Below are 15,470 nucleotides of genomic sequence, written 5' to 3'. Positions count from 1 at the left end.
GTGGTAAAAATACACATAAAACACAAGTTACACATGGCGCATGCTACGTTGCTCGGGAGCCAGAATAAACTATGATCATTTCACGCTACTATGGGTTGCTTAACTGCCGATAGCGGAAGCCTTCACAGCGAAAACAATGCAGAACATGATAGCCTTAGACCATGCCTGACAACTAGCTTGAGCAACCAAGGCCATGCTGCCAATTGTTTTGTACCAATGCCATGGCAAATTAGCTCATTCAACCTACAGTGTCTGCAGTTACCGTTTCATTGTCTTGGTCCATCTCCGCACATGTCGCACCTTATGAATAATATTTTTCAGAACATTGTATGGCACTAGGTGATATCAGATGACCACAGCCTTTCTCCTTTCAGCCAGAACATTCATTTATTAGACTTTGGTGGGTAAGCGATCTCTACATAAAGGTTTCATCCATAAACATTTATCCTTTATGCTTTAGCAAAACTGCCATGAGGATACGATTTCAACACAAATAAATGACTGCCTTGGGCACTATTTTCAAAAATATCCAGAGATGAGACATTACCGGCTGTATGTGACACAACCACCTCTCGTACATCAACAGCCTTTATTCTATAGCATATCCCTGCATGCATTTTTCATACTATATTTGCATGATATGTAAGTCACTCCTTCTTCCAACCCACACATCATTGCAAAACTCTTAGGGTAAGAAAAACTGTTATTTGTATAAGTAGCATAAATAACTAAATAACTCAATTAAAAAAGAAAAGTAGTCTTTTATGATGATGACTATAGTGTTTTGTGGAGCAAGAGCATTTTGCATTTAATTAGATTACGACCTAAGGTACCGGCTGGCGCCCATGCATTTCTATGGGAAGAAACTTTCCATGCTTCAATCCTAAAATTGGCCTCTGCTGGGTAATTCGAACTTGACCAGTCACACACATGTGCCTGACCCCTATGGTGACCCCAATAGAAACCCCTTTAATGGAAGCGTCTGTCTCGATGGAGCTTAGGGGGCAGTGATTACATTAAGTACACCTTATCTCCCATTTTTATTTTCGGCCTGACCCCCAAGGAAGATTTTCAAGTAATAACCATAGCTTAGAATGTCCGATTACGATAGTATTTACCCGATTCCATTGCGCACCATTTTTTTTAAAGAAGATTGAGCTGAGAATAGCCTGCGTAGTGCGATCGGATAAAAGCCCAAACTGCCTTCGTGATGCTCGTATGTTTTACTGCTTAACACGGATGCAGTGCGGCAAAACTAAGGTTTAAAAAAAAAAACATTATGTGGTGAAGGTGACTTTAGGAAACTGGTCACCCATTCTGGAAGACATGTTAGACCCTTGCCCACATTTCTTGCTAAAGATTGAGTGCACGTTACATTTCTACGTCATTTAAGAGCTTTAATGCCATTTCCCCGTTAGTTTTTTCCTACGGACATGCAAAAAGTGGGAACGCTTTTGTTTCGGGAGCATGTCAGAACTGGACAAATATTGCTAAATGAATCAACAGTGTGTTTTGCTGTTCTTTTCCACATCTTGTTTAATTTGATGGATAATTTGATCAATTTTGCTGGTCCTGTCAGGGTCAAATTTACGGAAGTAAAGTGTACATAATTTTATTGAATTTCTGGTGCGCAGGTTACGCACGTGAGAATAAAGTAAATTCAATGCACCTGAGGCTAAATTTAAAAAAAAATGCATTATTCCCTCATCTCCTTCCCAAGTGCTAACCACAAACAGGTCCAAGCTGTCAATACTTGGCTCATTAAGCGAACACCTTACCCACCAGAAGCACAATCACATATTTATCTAATTCTAGACACAGTTGCAGACAGTAAAGTTGTTGGCAAGTACAGAACACAATGTGGCAAGAATGGTTTGTAGTGGACAGAAACACAGGAAGGTAGCGCAGTAATATAAATACCCTTTCACAGTAGGTCATGATGCCTTCCAGAGATTCCTCCAGATCTTTGTTGAGTGCCTCAAACTCCATGATGAGGGCTGCATACCGCTTCTTAAACTCCGGCTCGATCACCTGTCCATACGACGTCTGCAAACAAGGCCACAATAACTTGTTAGAAATCAGTTCTGCTTCCACCCAGTTAAGACAAGTACAATAACCATCCCCTTACTGCCTATTGCACTGACTGTGCAACATTTCAAAAGTGGGTGGACTAACTGGTGTGCTCACAGCTGTGTTACAAACTACGGCCAATGTTTGTGGTCTGTTTAAATGTCTCATTACACGGCCACATAGTGACACAGTCAAAACACATTGGAATGAAGTTGCATCTGGTGCAAGAATACCTTTGTTATATCCAATATTCTTTGAATATTGTTACAGTGAAGTGAATATTTGTTACATGCTGATATTGGCATGTAATATTTTAAAACTTGTTATACTATATCAAGGTTGAAATTTACAGTGAACTACCCCTAAAGTGCATTTGAAGGGACTGTAAAAATCTGTTCATCAGAAGTATGGCTTGACAGATGAGATAAGCAGAACTCAAAATCTGCTGTTCCTGGTGCACTTAAATATCCACTACAGTAAAACCTCGTTAATTTGGATTTCCCGGCACTGCAAAAAAAAAATGTCCCAATTAACCGACTGTCAACTTATCAAGGGCATCAGGAAACCAGTAAACAAGTGTCTACTACATTAACACGCTTTTGTTTACTGAATGAATCTATAGCAGCACCAATGAAGCAACACAGTGAAAGATGAGACAGAGCTACTGCCGACGCCATCCACGTTTCCCCGCATTGCAGCCAGTGCGAACTACAGCCAGCGCATGTGACGGCAGCACGGCAAGTTTCGACCTTGGAAAAACGGTTTGGTTCACCTGTTGAGAAGCGTTGATAGTCGCTGCCTATTTTGCCTCGCATGTTTCCAATACAATATGGGTTCCTGTTGTAGATCTTTAACTCGTGTTTAGTGTTAACTCATGTTAGTGTGCATGTGTCGCAAGCACATGCACGCTACACCTACAACAAAACACACTATTTCTATTTCGCACAAAAGCAGTGCTGAAGCTGCAATTCTAGGTATCACGTGACTGATTAGCGCTCCAAGCAGCGAAGGCCTCATGACATCCTTTGCAGCACAGCCGTGGCGCGTGTCTTCATCCGAGACATCACATCTTGATTATTTTTTCGTCAGTGAGCTGGGCCCCAAGGTCGTCTGTCTATCAAAATGTAGCCAACACTGTTCATTCTTGAGTCAAAATGAAACTACAGTGGAATCTCGATATACGGAAATCACCTAAACGGAACGGCCACTTATATGGAACACCATCCTCATGGTTGGTTGGTTTCGTATTCATGCGATGCTCTCTGCAATGTCTCTCAGTAAATGGAACTTCTGATAAACGGAACGAATTTTCCTGGTCCCTTGAGGTTGCATTTTTTTTGTGCAAACGATTTTTATTATCATATAAAGCAAGACCATGGAAAAAAATTTGTCCGAAGGATGAATTTTACTGGGGCAATAATTTTTTTACACTGTAAAGAAGGTGGGCTTCACTCCACACAAGAGAGTTCATGTTCCTATATTCATGTGCAAAGAATTTCATAATCACGTAAAGCAAGACCACGTGAAAAATTTTTGTGAGAAAGGTGAAATTTACTAGGGAAAATTATTTTACTCCAGTGAAGCTAGGATTTCACTGCACAAAAGTGAGATTATGCATCCAAACTCACTCTTGAAAAGCTCTTTCTGTCATCTGATGTTATTTACAGGCACAAAATAAATGCATGCCACCTGGCAGAAGCACAGAGCGCTTACCTCCCCCCCCCCCCCCCCTCAACACAGCAGCTCAAATCATCTTCAGGCATGAAATCATGAAACACAAAAAAAGCGCTAGACGAGCCGGTCTCGTCGTTCCAGCTTTTTTGCAAGCACGCACTTGATGAGCTCACCTGTCTTCGGCCCTTAAAGGGTTAAGGTGGGGTGCTCAGCAGAAAGGTCGACCTTTGAACCGGCACGCCGATTTTAACAAAATTTGGTGGGATGCTTTGTTTTCTTGTCATTAAAACATGTACTTAGTAAATTTCATAGCCCTAGTGTAAATAGAAAAAAGTTATACATGTCCCATTGAGCAAATGAGTGCGCCACTTTAGGAAAACTATAACTTGGAAAACTATAGATACATAAATTTTTTTTTTAATAGAAATCTTCTGGACGTCTTATAATTACAGAATAGCGCCAGCTGCTTGCAATTTTATACCTTTTGGTGCAGAAACCGCATTTTTTTTTTTAATGTGATCCAGAAATATATAACTTTCTTCTTGGTAGAAGCAATTTACAAATTCAACCCGTTCACAGTGTTGTTCCTCGTAAACTTTCAGTTCAAAAACAATCTTGCAAACAGTTTTTGTCTTTCCTAAACATGCAAATTGGCCAAAAAGCGCCAACCAAGAAAAATCAATTCAAAGATTTCAAAACATGCCATTTTATTCTCTGGGCGACCATGCTCAATCGAATGCCACTCCTTTTGCATAGGTTAGGACCTCTCCTTCAAGTTTACGCAGCTCAGCATAAAATGCTTCTGTTTTGCGGGGCTTATTCACGTCCCAAAGCTTCTCCACATAGAAGACATTGTGCATAGTCCCTCACAGCACTGAACAGCAGCTGATAACAATGAACTAGTAGCGGAAAAATACAGAGTAACTTGAAGATGACCAGTCCCTACTACAATAACAAAAATATGACTGAGCAAAATACCTTACACAAAATATGGGATGGCACGAGTTCAGTTTTCGTGTTGCAGGCAATCCGGACTCACTGTGGCCAAAAATGTGCCTTTCTTTCATTTTTTTTGCTGTGGGGGTGGGGGGAGGGGCGTTTTTTAATACTTTCCATAGGTCTCTCATCATTTTAAAGAGTGAAAAAAGAAGCTTTCTAACAAGTGAATTGTGGGCTCCTCTCCTGTGCTCTATGGCCACATTTTGAAAATAGCGTTTAGCAGGTGCTTTCGATGGCAAATACGTACCACTCACGAGTAAAAAAGCTCCCTTTCTTCTTTTCTATTGTGCACATAACCAAATATTGGTGAGGAACTTATTTCAAGATTTAGGAGTCCAAAAGAAACCAGATTAAAAGTGCACTTTTTGGGCAAAACCCACGATTGTACCCCCAACTTGATTAACTGATTCATGGAGTCGGAACATCCCAAAGCAACGATGACGCTATAAGAGACACCACAGCGGATAGGTCCTAATTTATGGCGACTATCTTGGGCTCTTTATGATGCAACAAGATCAAGAAACACAGCAAATTAGTATTTAAGCTTCACCAAAATGTAGCTGCCAGATTAAAAAGAAGTAGAGGCAACTACCGGTGCTCCAAGATGTCCAAATCCCATTTTCAATCAGACAAGAGCTTTTGTACATCTGAAAACTGGCATAAATGCAGGACATGATTATTGTTGCCACTGTGAAAATATGGTGCCAGCTTGCATTACATAAAATGTCCCGTTTACATGACTGGCAAATTATAGTCACCCCTGGCCATAACTACAGCAACTGCTTCCTCAATCCAATGTGGCACTGTAAAACACAGAACATCAACTAACATATGATCAGAAAAAAGTTTACCATCTTCTCTGCTTGAGTGTTCATGTCTCTTAACTTCTCAATTTTCTGCTTCTTTACAGTAAGGATCTTGGACAGCTGGACCTGGAAAGAAAGAACTATGCATGAGCACATACATTAAACAACACTCACACAAGAACAAAAACAATATACACAGTCTAGATATGTAGATAATTCACACTCCTTCTGACAAAAATTACATCATGGCAGGGTTAATAAAAGTGAAGTAGTCAAACCTTGTTATAATTACCTATTTAAAATAACGAAGACATCATAATTCCTTCTTGCAATTCTCATAGAAAAATAAAATCATGCATTAAAAACTGACTTTAATGATACCAAAATGTTCCATAAATGGATATAAGTTCATAATGAACATTTACTGATCAACTCCTGCCAATTTGCCCTGAGACTAGCAGCTCCTGACGCTGCTAGTAACTTTTCTCGTGCAGCACTTCGAAACTTCAGCAAACTGCTGGCTACCTGGTAATGTGCCAAACCAGCTGCGCTGCCAAATCAATTGCCACATCAGCACTCTGTCAACGCTACCAATTCCCACTCTTTCCTGCACTCTATGCACGTGATGCATAGCAAACGTAAACAGCGGATTGCGTAGCTTGCGGTACATGGAGAAAAGATGCTTCGGAGCATGCTGTGCCGTCTACCTGTAGTGTACTTCTGTGGTCTTGTTGCATTCGCAAAGTTCAAATGATCAACTTCATTTTCAATTTTTCGTGCCCTTTGTCATTGGCTCAGACGAATCAACAACACCATTATCACCATAATCAGCCACTCGAACGGCAAAAGATATTTCGCAGACACTCACTTTATCGTCTGAAAAAGCTTACAATGTAGCTTTAAAGACTTTGGCATTTCCACAATTTTTCTGCTCCAAAGTCCTGTCTGCACGTACCCCTGGACTTTCTTTAACACCTAAGGAGTACTTCTCAACTTAAATTCAACCAAACGTAAACAATCAGAATAAGCTGCCACAGAGCAGTCACTTTATTATAAGTTCCAGACCAATTTTTCTGTGCACCAAATACCCTGGTGTTCTCGATTATTAAACACTGTAGCACTTTAACAAGCTCTACGTAGAAAAGCTTACGGGATGCTGTTAAATTTTTTGGACTTCGCATGCACAAGCCCTACTGATGCTCCAACTCTGTCAGGTCAAATCGTAGTATCTGCTGGTTTACTTGAATTTTTCAGTAAGACATCCGCTGCACTTAAGTTAAATTCAGTTTCCCTAGCATGTACTTTTTGTGATGTTGCACTACTTTCTTACGTGCCAGCAGTTTTTTTTATAAATGGACTCAACTGAATCCCAACAGAATTTTATTAAATTTGATTAACTTCCACAATCCTGTTGTTCAAGACTGCAGATATGCTCACTTACCATAAGTGTTAGAAATTCGACAGGGAACCCGCCAACAGTGGATGTTTCATCGACGGACTGGAGCCCAGAACGTAGTGGAGAGGCACCTAGGAGTGGATCATTATCCTGGGTGAAAGGGTAGGACATACAAGAAATTATAAAATGTGCTTTGGCTTTCTTTGTTCAGAAAGGCAGCTTTTACAACTCTAGTCAATGTACCAACTCCGTGGTCCATTAATTGACACTGGTTGATATTGGCTGGGCAAAGTTGTTCCATATGGACTAATACACATGACATCACACCTTGGTGTCAAAAATTGCTTCTAGCAGAGTCAAAGAAAAAGAAAGGAAAGGGGGAAAGGGGTGTGTGAAGTGTAAGCATCAGAACTTGCCTGCTAATCAGCTTCCAAGTCATGCACAGGTCACTTAAATTTAGGCTCGTGAACAACTAAACGTTGAATATTCTCATATAACTCGATCAAATACTAGCTATTCAGTAATGGCTTCAGTCTGAATTAGTGTTAAAAGATTTGAAGGTATTTGGAACAAATGAATATAAATTTGAAAACATGTACAATCAACAATTTCAGTATGCAAATTGCATTGCCATTGACACAGTTCATAGGCAAGACAAGCCAAAAACAAAGAATTCATTTAGAGCATGGGAAAAATATTAAGAAATAGGAGGAACCATCACATGACATTCTTGAAGCCAATCTAGTGTACCCCTTATTATCTCACTTTCTTGTATTGATAATGTTAAAGGGACACTAAAGCGAAACAATAAATCAGTTTAGACTAATAAGGCATTATTTGAGAACCCTGCAGGCAGTCATTTCAATATAATAGTTTGATTATTAGATGAGAAAATGAAGGTTGAAGTATCAGTATTTGAATTTCGTGCCGAAACCCCGACGCCGGTACGTCAGTGTAACGTCAGGGATTCCAAAGTACGTTTTCGCATTTGGGCCGCATTGGCTGAGTAAATGTTCCCAAAACTTGCCATGTTGAATATTTGGTTCCTTTAGAACACAATGCAGTGAATCTGTACCGCTACACATAATTGGTGGGCCCTAGAAGATGCCATCAAAATCCATGACATCACAGCAACCAGGTGCGAGAACTTGAAGGAGGCGTCGCCACCCTTCTTTTGTTCGTGCGCTTTTTCTGGCTTACCAAGCGTCGTATCGTGGTAAGAGTGGTGTTTTTGGTATTGCAGAAAGGTAATTTACTGATGCAAAAGAACTCATTTTTTCTGTTTAGTGTCCCTTTAAAATGCACATATGTGGAAAAAGAGCGGAAGGAGCAGACTGCAGAAATGTTTACATAACACATGTAGCTTGAGCATGTGTATTATTTTTGCCTCTTGTTTGTTTCATCAAATAAATGAGGTTGAGAGTCAGTCCTCCACGTGTTCGCTTTGTTCTCATCCTTTGTCTTTCTGTCGTGCTGTAGTCGATAATGAATCCATGCCAACTCGCCCGGCTTTCAGTTATTATGTCATGTAAGGTGTGCTGTTCACAGGATTCAACGTGTGAAGTGTGCATTTGCAAACTGATACAAGGAAGAAGATGATGTTGGAAGATGTTGCACTGCGAAAGGCTGAATGCCACATGTTATGTTCCCCCATAAGGGTTCTTTTTTTTATTTCTTTCCTCCAATGTTTACAGTTGCTGACCAATCTGTCAGACCTGATTGATTATTCCAACATCCCTACGGCACTGGCCACGTCCTTTCATTGAACTAATGTATAACACTGACCAAAGTTTTAAACACAGAGTGGTGACTAGACCAATTTTTCAGGCACGATCCCTACACACAATGTCAGAGACATTCCAACCGTGAAGAAAGTTGGCCCCATTCAGGTTGTCCGTTATACTCTCACTTTCGTTGATGAGGTGGTTTCTTCACTTTTCAAAAGCTGTACAGATGGTGAGAATAAAACTTAAAACCAAGAGTAGATGTATGTCAATTCAGCACCAAACTGTAAATTTGGTCACGAACACCCGATGAAGCAGCTCTGGTTAGGCTAAGGCAGTATGGCTGTAGTGAAAATTCACTGCTGGCCAAGGTGGTGGCAGGTGGCAAACCATCACAAGTTTGCCACTATGCTGGCATGTTTGCGCAAGTGGCCCATCAGTTACAGTATCCAAGATCATGAGAACGGTTCCCTCAAATGTGAAACTGGTCTTCTAGATCTTCCTGTGCATCGCTGCGTCGGCAGCCTCTGTTTGCTTCACGAGTTTTTTCACAGCTTCCTCACTCAAGCACCCTACATAACCACACCGACATGCATACCCCGCTATACTACCAATCCGTATCGAATTGAATGCTCAATGCTTGCGCTATTACTTTTGCTGCCTCATTTTCTTTTTTTTTTTTCGTACAGCAGTGGGCTGGAATGGCCTTCCCTGTGACATTGCAGCCATCACGTGTCCATCAACTTATGCCAAAAACGTCACAGCATACTGTCCTACTCGAAGACCGTTTTTTTGTAACTTTCATTTGTTAGCCCACCCCTTATGTATTACCCCTTAAATGGAGGTCCTTAAGGTAATGAAGCGAAGAAGTGAAGTGAACGGGCTAGATTGAGGTCTGCAGAAGCGCAGCATTCCGGCCCATGGGTGACTGGCCACCAACTACAGTGAGCATGCTTACCATGTATTTGGAGTGCTTAATATACAGGATGGTTTAGGCTCATGTGTACGCAGAAAGCAGCAGGCTGAACTTGTGCAATACAGCCTAAAGTGCCAGCAGAGCACGGTCAATGTTGCATGTACGTAACATCTGCTCTTTGTGGTATTGCAACAACACACCACACATTGGGCTATCTAACAGCCGAACACAGAACACACACCCATTGCCTTGACCATCACAAAATTTTAAGCAGACTGATCACAAGACTGAGCACAAGTGTGCAAATTAATCTTCTGTACTGCTGGTATTGTCAAAAATGCTGAACTTGCCTTTTTGAATGAAATCATCTGAATAACAGCACTTTGAAAATAACCATTTAATGAAATTAAACTGAGTCAATTCCAGACATTCTTTACCATCCATTATATCATCTCTTAACCCTTTCAGGGCCAATGACATAAATATACAGCGCCGCGAACAAGCCCAAAATGGTCGATGCCGTATATTTACGGCGCCGTCAGTACATTTAAAAAGTGCGCCTATTTCCTAACTTTTTCTTTTCTGGCATGTGCTACCACTATGTGGGAATGCAGGGAAATTTTTTTCTTGCGCCTCCCTCTCTCGGTTTTCGTTGCATGGTTTGTTTTAGAGCTAGTTTGCTCCGGCGTGTCTACATACTACAGCTCGCACGTTGGCACGCGCGCAGGCAGGCGGCAGTTTGAGTTTTGTTCCGCGGGCGGTTTCAGCTTACAACGACAGAAAGCTGAGCTAGTTGGTAAGGATTCATTATGCAAAAAAGAGGTGAGGTGTCCAGACAGGACACAAGTGTCCTGTGTTGTACACTTCTTTACTCTTGTGTCCTGTCTGCACGCCTCACTTCTTTTTTTGCATAATGGTTTCAGCTTCTTGCGCTCACAAAACTGATGGCTATCTCGTTACTAATCGCTCAAAGGGCAACTGCCTGTTTCTCGTTCGTTTAGTGCTCACAGGAGTGCGCATAGGAAGGATGCCGCCTTGCATGCGTTTCCTTTTCTTTTCTGGAGACGCGCGAAAACTGGAAAACTAATTGCCTCTGGTCGGTGATAAGATGAAGATTAGTGGAAGTTTGTCACACGTCTTGCTTTTTTGACGGGCCCACAACCATACAGTTTTCTTGAGTGCGCTCACCTACACAGTTCGATTACGCTATGGACGTAAATATTAGTGCAAGAGCAGGAAAATTTGAGAGTTGCGAAATATGCTTGTGCGCGCATATTCTAAGCCTTGAACTGTGCATAACAATGCATCAAATTTTCAATTCTTATAAGTTTATTTCCTTTTTTTATTGTTGTTATTCATGAATAAACAGTACATAATACACCAATGCAAAATATTTTTTTCTCACTTTACAGTCACCCTAGAAAAATTACGGTAATTTTTTTTTAGAAATAGGTCCCTCAGAAGAATTGGAATCTGTAATAAAAAAAAATCGACCCTGGGCGGTCGCATATGGCGAAAAAAAATCGACCCTGGGCGGTCGCATATGGCGAAAAAAAAAATCGACCTTGAAAGGGTTAATGCAAGCAGTTCAAAACATGTGCAATGTACCACACTGCTTTGGTTGGTGGCTGGTTACACCCCAGAAATCGGAGGTGGCAGTCATGCGCTGTCACAAACCAAACCACTCACATGCACTCCACTCAGCCTGTACATAGGATGAAGACCACACAACACCTACATCATTGAAAGCTGACTATGCACCACTGAACAGGCCCTTCAACCCGTCTTCATGCTTCACTTATATGCAATTGACAAGGGCTAACTATAGTCCTCTGATGTCAGTCCTCTGGGAATGCAGGGGGTCCTCTTTTTTTCCCTTCTTGTCTTGTCGCACACCCATTGCATTTACCTTTTGGCAGCACAGACCTAACACAAGAATATGATTTCTATCACCACGTGGCCACCACCCCGGGTCTCTGTGATGCAACCAGCCTTCACATCCATACTTGAAGCCATGCTGCATTTACCGTGCATTTTGAACTGGTCGCATTGAAAAATTATGTAATTATGCATGTGTTGCATTCTCAAGGAAAGGAGGCTGCACAGCACTATCTATAGTTCAACAGTCGAAAGTGTCGAAACTTTCGATATTCCATTAGCCTAATTTGGCAAGCCTTGCTTGAGGCTATAGAACTGCATGGCTGACAGCACAAAGTATACCCTGTGCGTCAATTAGTGATGATGGGACTGCCATGGAGTGGTTTTCTTGGTTGATAGCTTTTGGAGATGTGATCCCTTTTGCAGCATTTCGTATAACTCGGCAACAGACACGGCGCAGCAGTGTTCCTCTAGTGCACAATGTGTCGGCCGTAGACTTTAATGCATCCAGTTCCAAGAGTGAAAGGGACCATATCTTGTATCCCCAAAAGCAATCAACCAACACAGCCCCTCCATGCAGATCTACTTCTGGCAATGCCGAATCCGCACTCGGTGCCTGTTGGGTGGTACTGAAACCAGCGTTCTTGAAGCAGGGGATGCATATTCTCATACAATCACTCAATTATGGCTGGAGGCATGGCAGCCAATGCTGCAGCCACTATCTCAAGTGTCATAAACAAGTCCACATCAGTCAAATGTGGATCTCCTTAATTTTGTTGCACTTTTCTCATCGAGCCGCTGATTACACTGCACTAGGTATGCAAAACTGTTGTCACATGTTGGTAAAGACATGTGGCCATGCCATCTGACACGGGTGGTCAACAAACAAGATGGTGATCATGAAGTGCTCCCGGTGCATGCGATTGCTTCCAGTGCTTTGCTCTTTTTCTAAACAAAAATGGTGGTGGGCTCGCAAACGCACCGTGGAGGCATTTTATGCAATTTAAATAAGGACGAAATGCATTGGAGCACATTTTGTGCTCTCTTAGTGTTATGTGTGTAGATAATATGGCGTCTAATGTTCCAGCAGATCTAATTGATGCTGCATTGCAGTTTAGTGATGTTTCCTTGTCCAGAGATATGAAATGCATTGAATCCTATGGGCTTTCGTCAGGAATATGGAAGTATTTCATTGCGGTAAAAATTTCGTTATCTTGGGCTTTCGTTAATGCGGGGTTTGACTCTACACGGCCAGCAATTACATAAAACTGCATATGCAAAGCTCTACAACCCTGGCCAGAATCAGAATACTCCGCTTTGCAAATGTGGCTCTGTGAAACTCATTGACAACACTGAACTAGACTGCAGAGCATGCAGTGGAAAAAGTAGCTCATACAAGATGATTCTGAACAGACCCCATACTAAGAGGTCCCTGAAATTTTGACTGCACATTAGATCCCTTGCACTGCCTGTCAGAGTGGCATCATGCCACTGAGTTGCCTTGATTCAATTGGCCACGTTTTAAAATTGACGTTAAGATTCAAAATGTACACGCTTTAAAATGTCAACAGTGAAATCAAGGTGACCAGCGACATTATTTACATCCTTTAATTTCTCCTGTCCTCCTTTTTATTTCTGAGGCCTTCCTCCAACTTCTCTAGTCTAGGTATTTGCCTACAGGCAAATACCACGACATAAAATCTCTGTGCATTTAAATAAAGAGCTTTCTCTGTTTAGTCATGCCCCATTTTCGTGCTTGTTTGTAACGCACTGTTAATTAGCCTTTTATGGGGGGTGGGAGTAAAAGTGTACACCTGAGAAGACTAATTACCGTAGACTTCCATTAACTCAATTTTTGGGCTAATTCGATTTCTGGCTGAAGGTGCTGGCTGGCGCCCATGCATTTCTATGGACCCAAACCTTTCCTATTTAAATTCTAAAATTAAAGTTCACTGGGTATTTCGGACTTCACGAGTCAGCATGCACACACCTGACCCCTATGGTGACTCCAATAGCCACCCTTTTAGTGGCAGTATGTCTCAACAGAACTTAGAGGACGATGAACACACATAATCTGTCGTTGAAAATGCCTATTCTCAGACTGCCTTAGGCAGATTTTCAAGCAATAATGGTAGCTCACAATGTCCGATAACAATATTGACTCGAATCTAATGAATGCCTTTTCTTTCCCAAGAAAATTGAGCTGAAAATGTGCAGTGTGATTAAATATACAGTCGCCGACTGATTTTTTGGACTTCAGAAAATTCAGACATGCTCGATTATTCGGTCTGCTTTGCAGCACCGCCATTCTCCCCATAGACCATAATGTATAACAACTGGCGAAAGTTCGGACACCTTGCAACCTCTCGTCTGATTTCTTGGGCACTTCTTGAGCCAACTCGATCGAGAGCACCATGCACCGACTGACCGGTGCATGGTTCGACTTGCTGAACGTCATTTTTGTTGTGAATGGAGCCTCCTTGCCGCCCCACAAAGTGGCGCTACTGCAAATCCCCGCTCATCATCATCGTTTCTGCCTGGTTCATAGATACAGCAGTTCCGGTCTCAGCTTAGTAGGCCATGTCAAGACAATCCAGCAGCTGATTTGTTTCTTCGTGCACGATGCTGCGAGTAGGCCACCTTTTTCGTTTGTGCGACTGGTGTCGGCGTGACGGCGTGGTGATGTTTGCTTTGCGTGCAGTGTCGAGGTTGCGGTGATGGAATGCGGCATACGGAAACATTGCATCAATTGTCTAATGCTGCCGACAGTGCCCGCGCAGACTGCGTTGGGGAATGCTGGCAAGTGGGTACAAGGAGGCCAAGGATTTGTCGCCTTCCGATGTGCTCCCTACTGACGCCGAAAATGTTCTGCCGAGAACTGCGCAGTGGTTGCCTTGCGATTCCGGACACCGTCTCATTTGAGTTTCACAGGTACTGATACTGCTGTACTGACATGCGCAGAACTCGACGAGGGTGAGATCATTCGTCAGGTTTCTGCTGCGTCGCCGGACGATGACTCTGAGTCGGAAGATGACGCACCATGTGCTACGCTGCCGTCGCATGCGGAGCGTGAACAAGCAGTGACTGCTTTCAGCCGCCTATAGTAACCGTACGACCCTCTCAGAGATTCAGGCTTATCTGATTGCGCCTAAACGCAACATCGGCAATGTCGCATTCACGATTTCTTCAAGCCTACTGCTGAGCCCGAATAAGTGCGTGGAAATAAAGGATTTCTTTCTTTTTCTTAATCTGCTTTTTCGGATGCCTGTTTATTCTGACATTTCCGCAGTCCCTGTAAGATCCGAATAAACGGTCGGTGACTATAAAACCAAAACCACATTTGTATGCTTTACCGCATAACACATGTGTATTGCGGCGAAGCTAATGTTAAGAAAGCAGCCACTACATATTGCACAGCACAACACTTGCTAAAAAATCAGGCGTGCGTTAGATTTCTATTCTGTTTAGGAACTTTAAGGGTTTTGTATGTTTACTAGGTGCAAGAAGTCCCAATTCAGTTTGATGTATATATGTTGACCTTCAAAATACTTTGTGAAATAATAAAAATTGATTGATTGATTGATTGAATGAATGTTATTACAAACATTCGTTTTCTACTTTGGACACAGAGGGCATGCATTTGCTTCAGAGGCATGATAGAATCGGGCAAATACTGCCAAATGAATTAGCAGTGTTTTTTTTGTCAGCATCTTGTTCAATTCACCTGCCAGGTAATTCAACTAGTTTTGACCATACCGTCAGAGCCGAATTAACAGAAGTCGACATAAAGAGTATTTGGATGCAACGGGCCATCCAAGATTTGCATCTGAAAACTCTCTACCCGAAAGTGCCAGCATACATTTCATGCTTAAACATCCATAAAGAACATATGCTCCATGACAATTCTGGCGAATATCCACAAAGAGCTCTCACTTATTAAGTTTCCCAGCTTGATTGTTGTGCTGCGAACAATTGTTCAATTACTGTTCAAGTACTGTTCAATTCTC

General features: G+C 42.0%; 1 protein-coding gene across 2 annotated transcripts in view; it reads right to left on the bottom strand.

Moving 5' to 3' along the window:
• The window catches only part of LOC126536556 (protein lin-9 homolog), an 85,030-nt gene that overhangs the window by 24,067 nt on the left and 45,493 nt on the right, over positions 1 to 15,470 (bottom strand). For both annotated transcript variants that reach the window (XM_050183570.3, XM_050183571.3), the window contains exons 11-13: positions 6,991 to 7,095; positions 5,595 to 5,675; positions 1,921 to 2,046 (exon numbers count right to left, since the gene is read on the bottom strand). In XM_050183570.3, coding sequence (XP_050039527.1) covers positions 1,921 to 2,046; positions 5,595 to 5,675; positions 6,991 to 7,095 — 312 coding nt within the window. The remainder of the gene's footprint in view (positions 1 to 1,920; positions 2,047 to 5,594; positions 5,676 to 6,990; positions 7,096 to 15,470) is intronic.

Source organism: Dermacentor andersoni, chromosome 4 (genome assembly GCF_023375885.2).
Source record: "Dermacentor andersoni chromosome 4, qqDerAnde1_hic_scaffold, whole genome shotgun sequence".
NCBI lineage: Eukaryota > Metazoa > Arthropoda > Arachnida > Ixodida > Ixodidae > Dermacentor > Dermacentor andersoni.
This window is presented reverse-complemented; position numbering and strand designations above follow the sequence as displayed.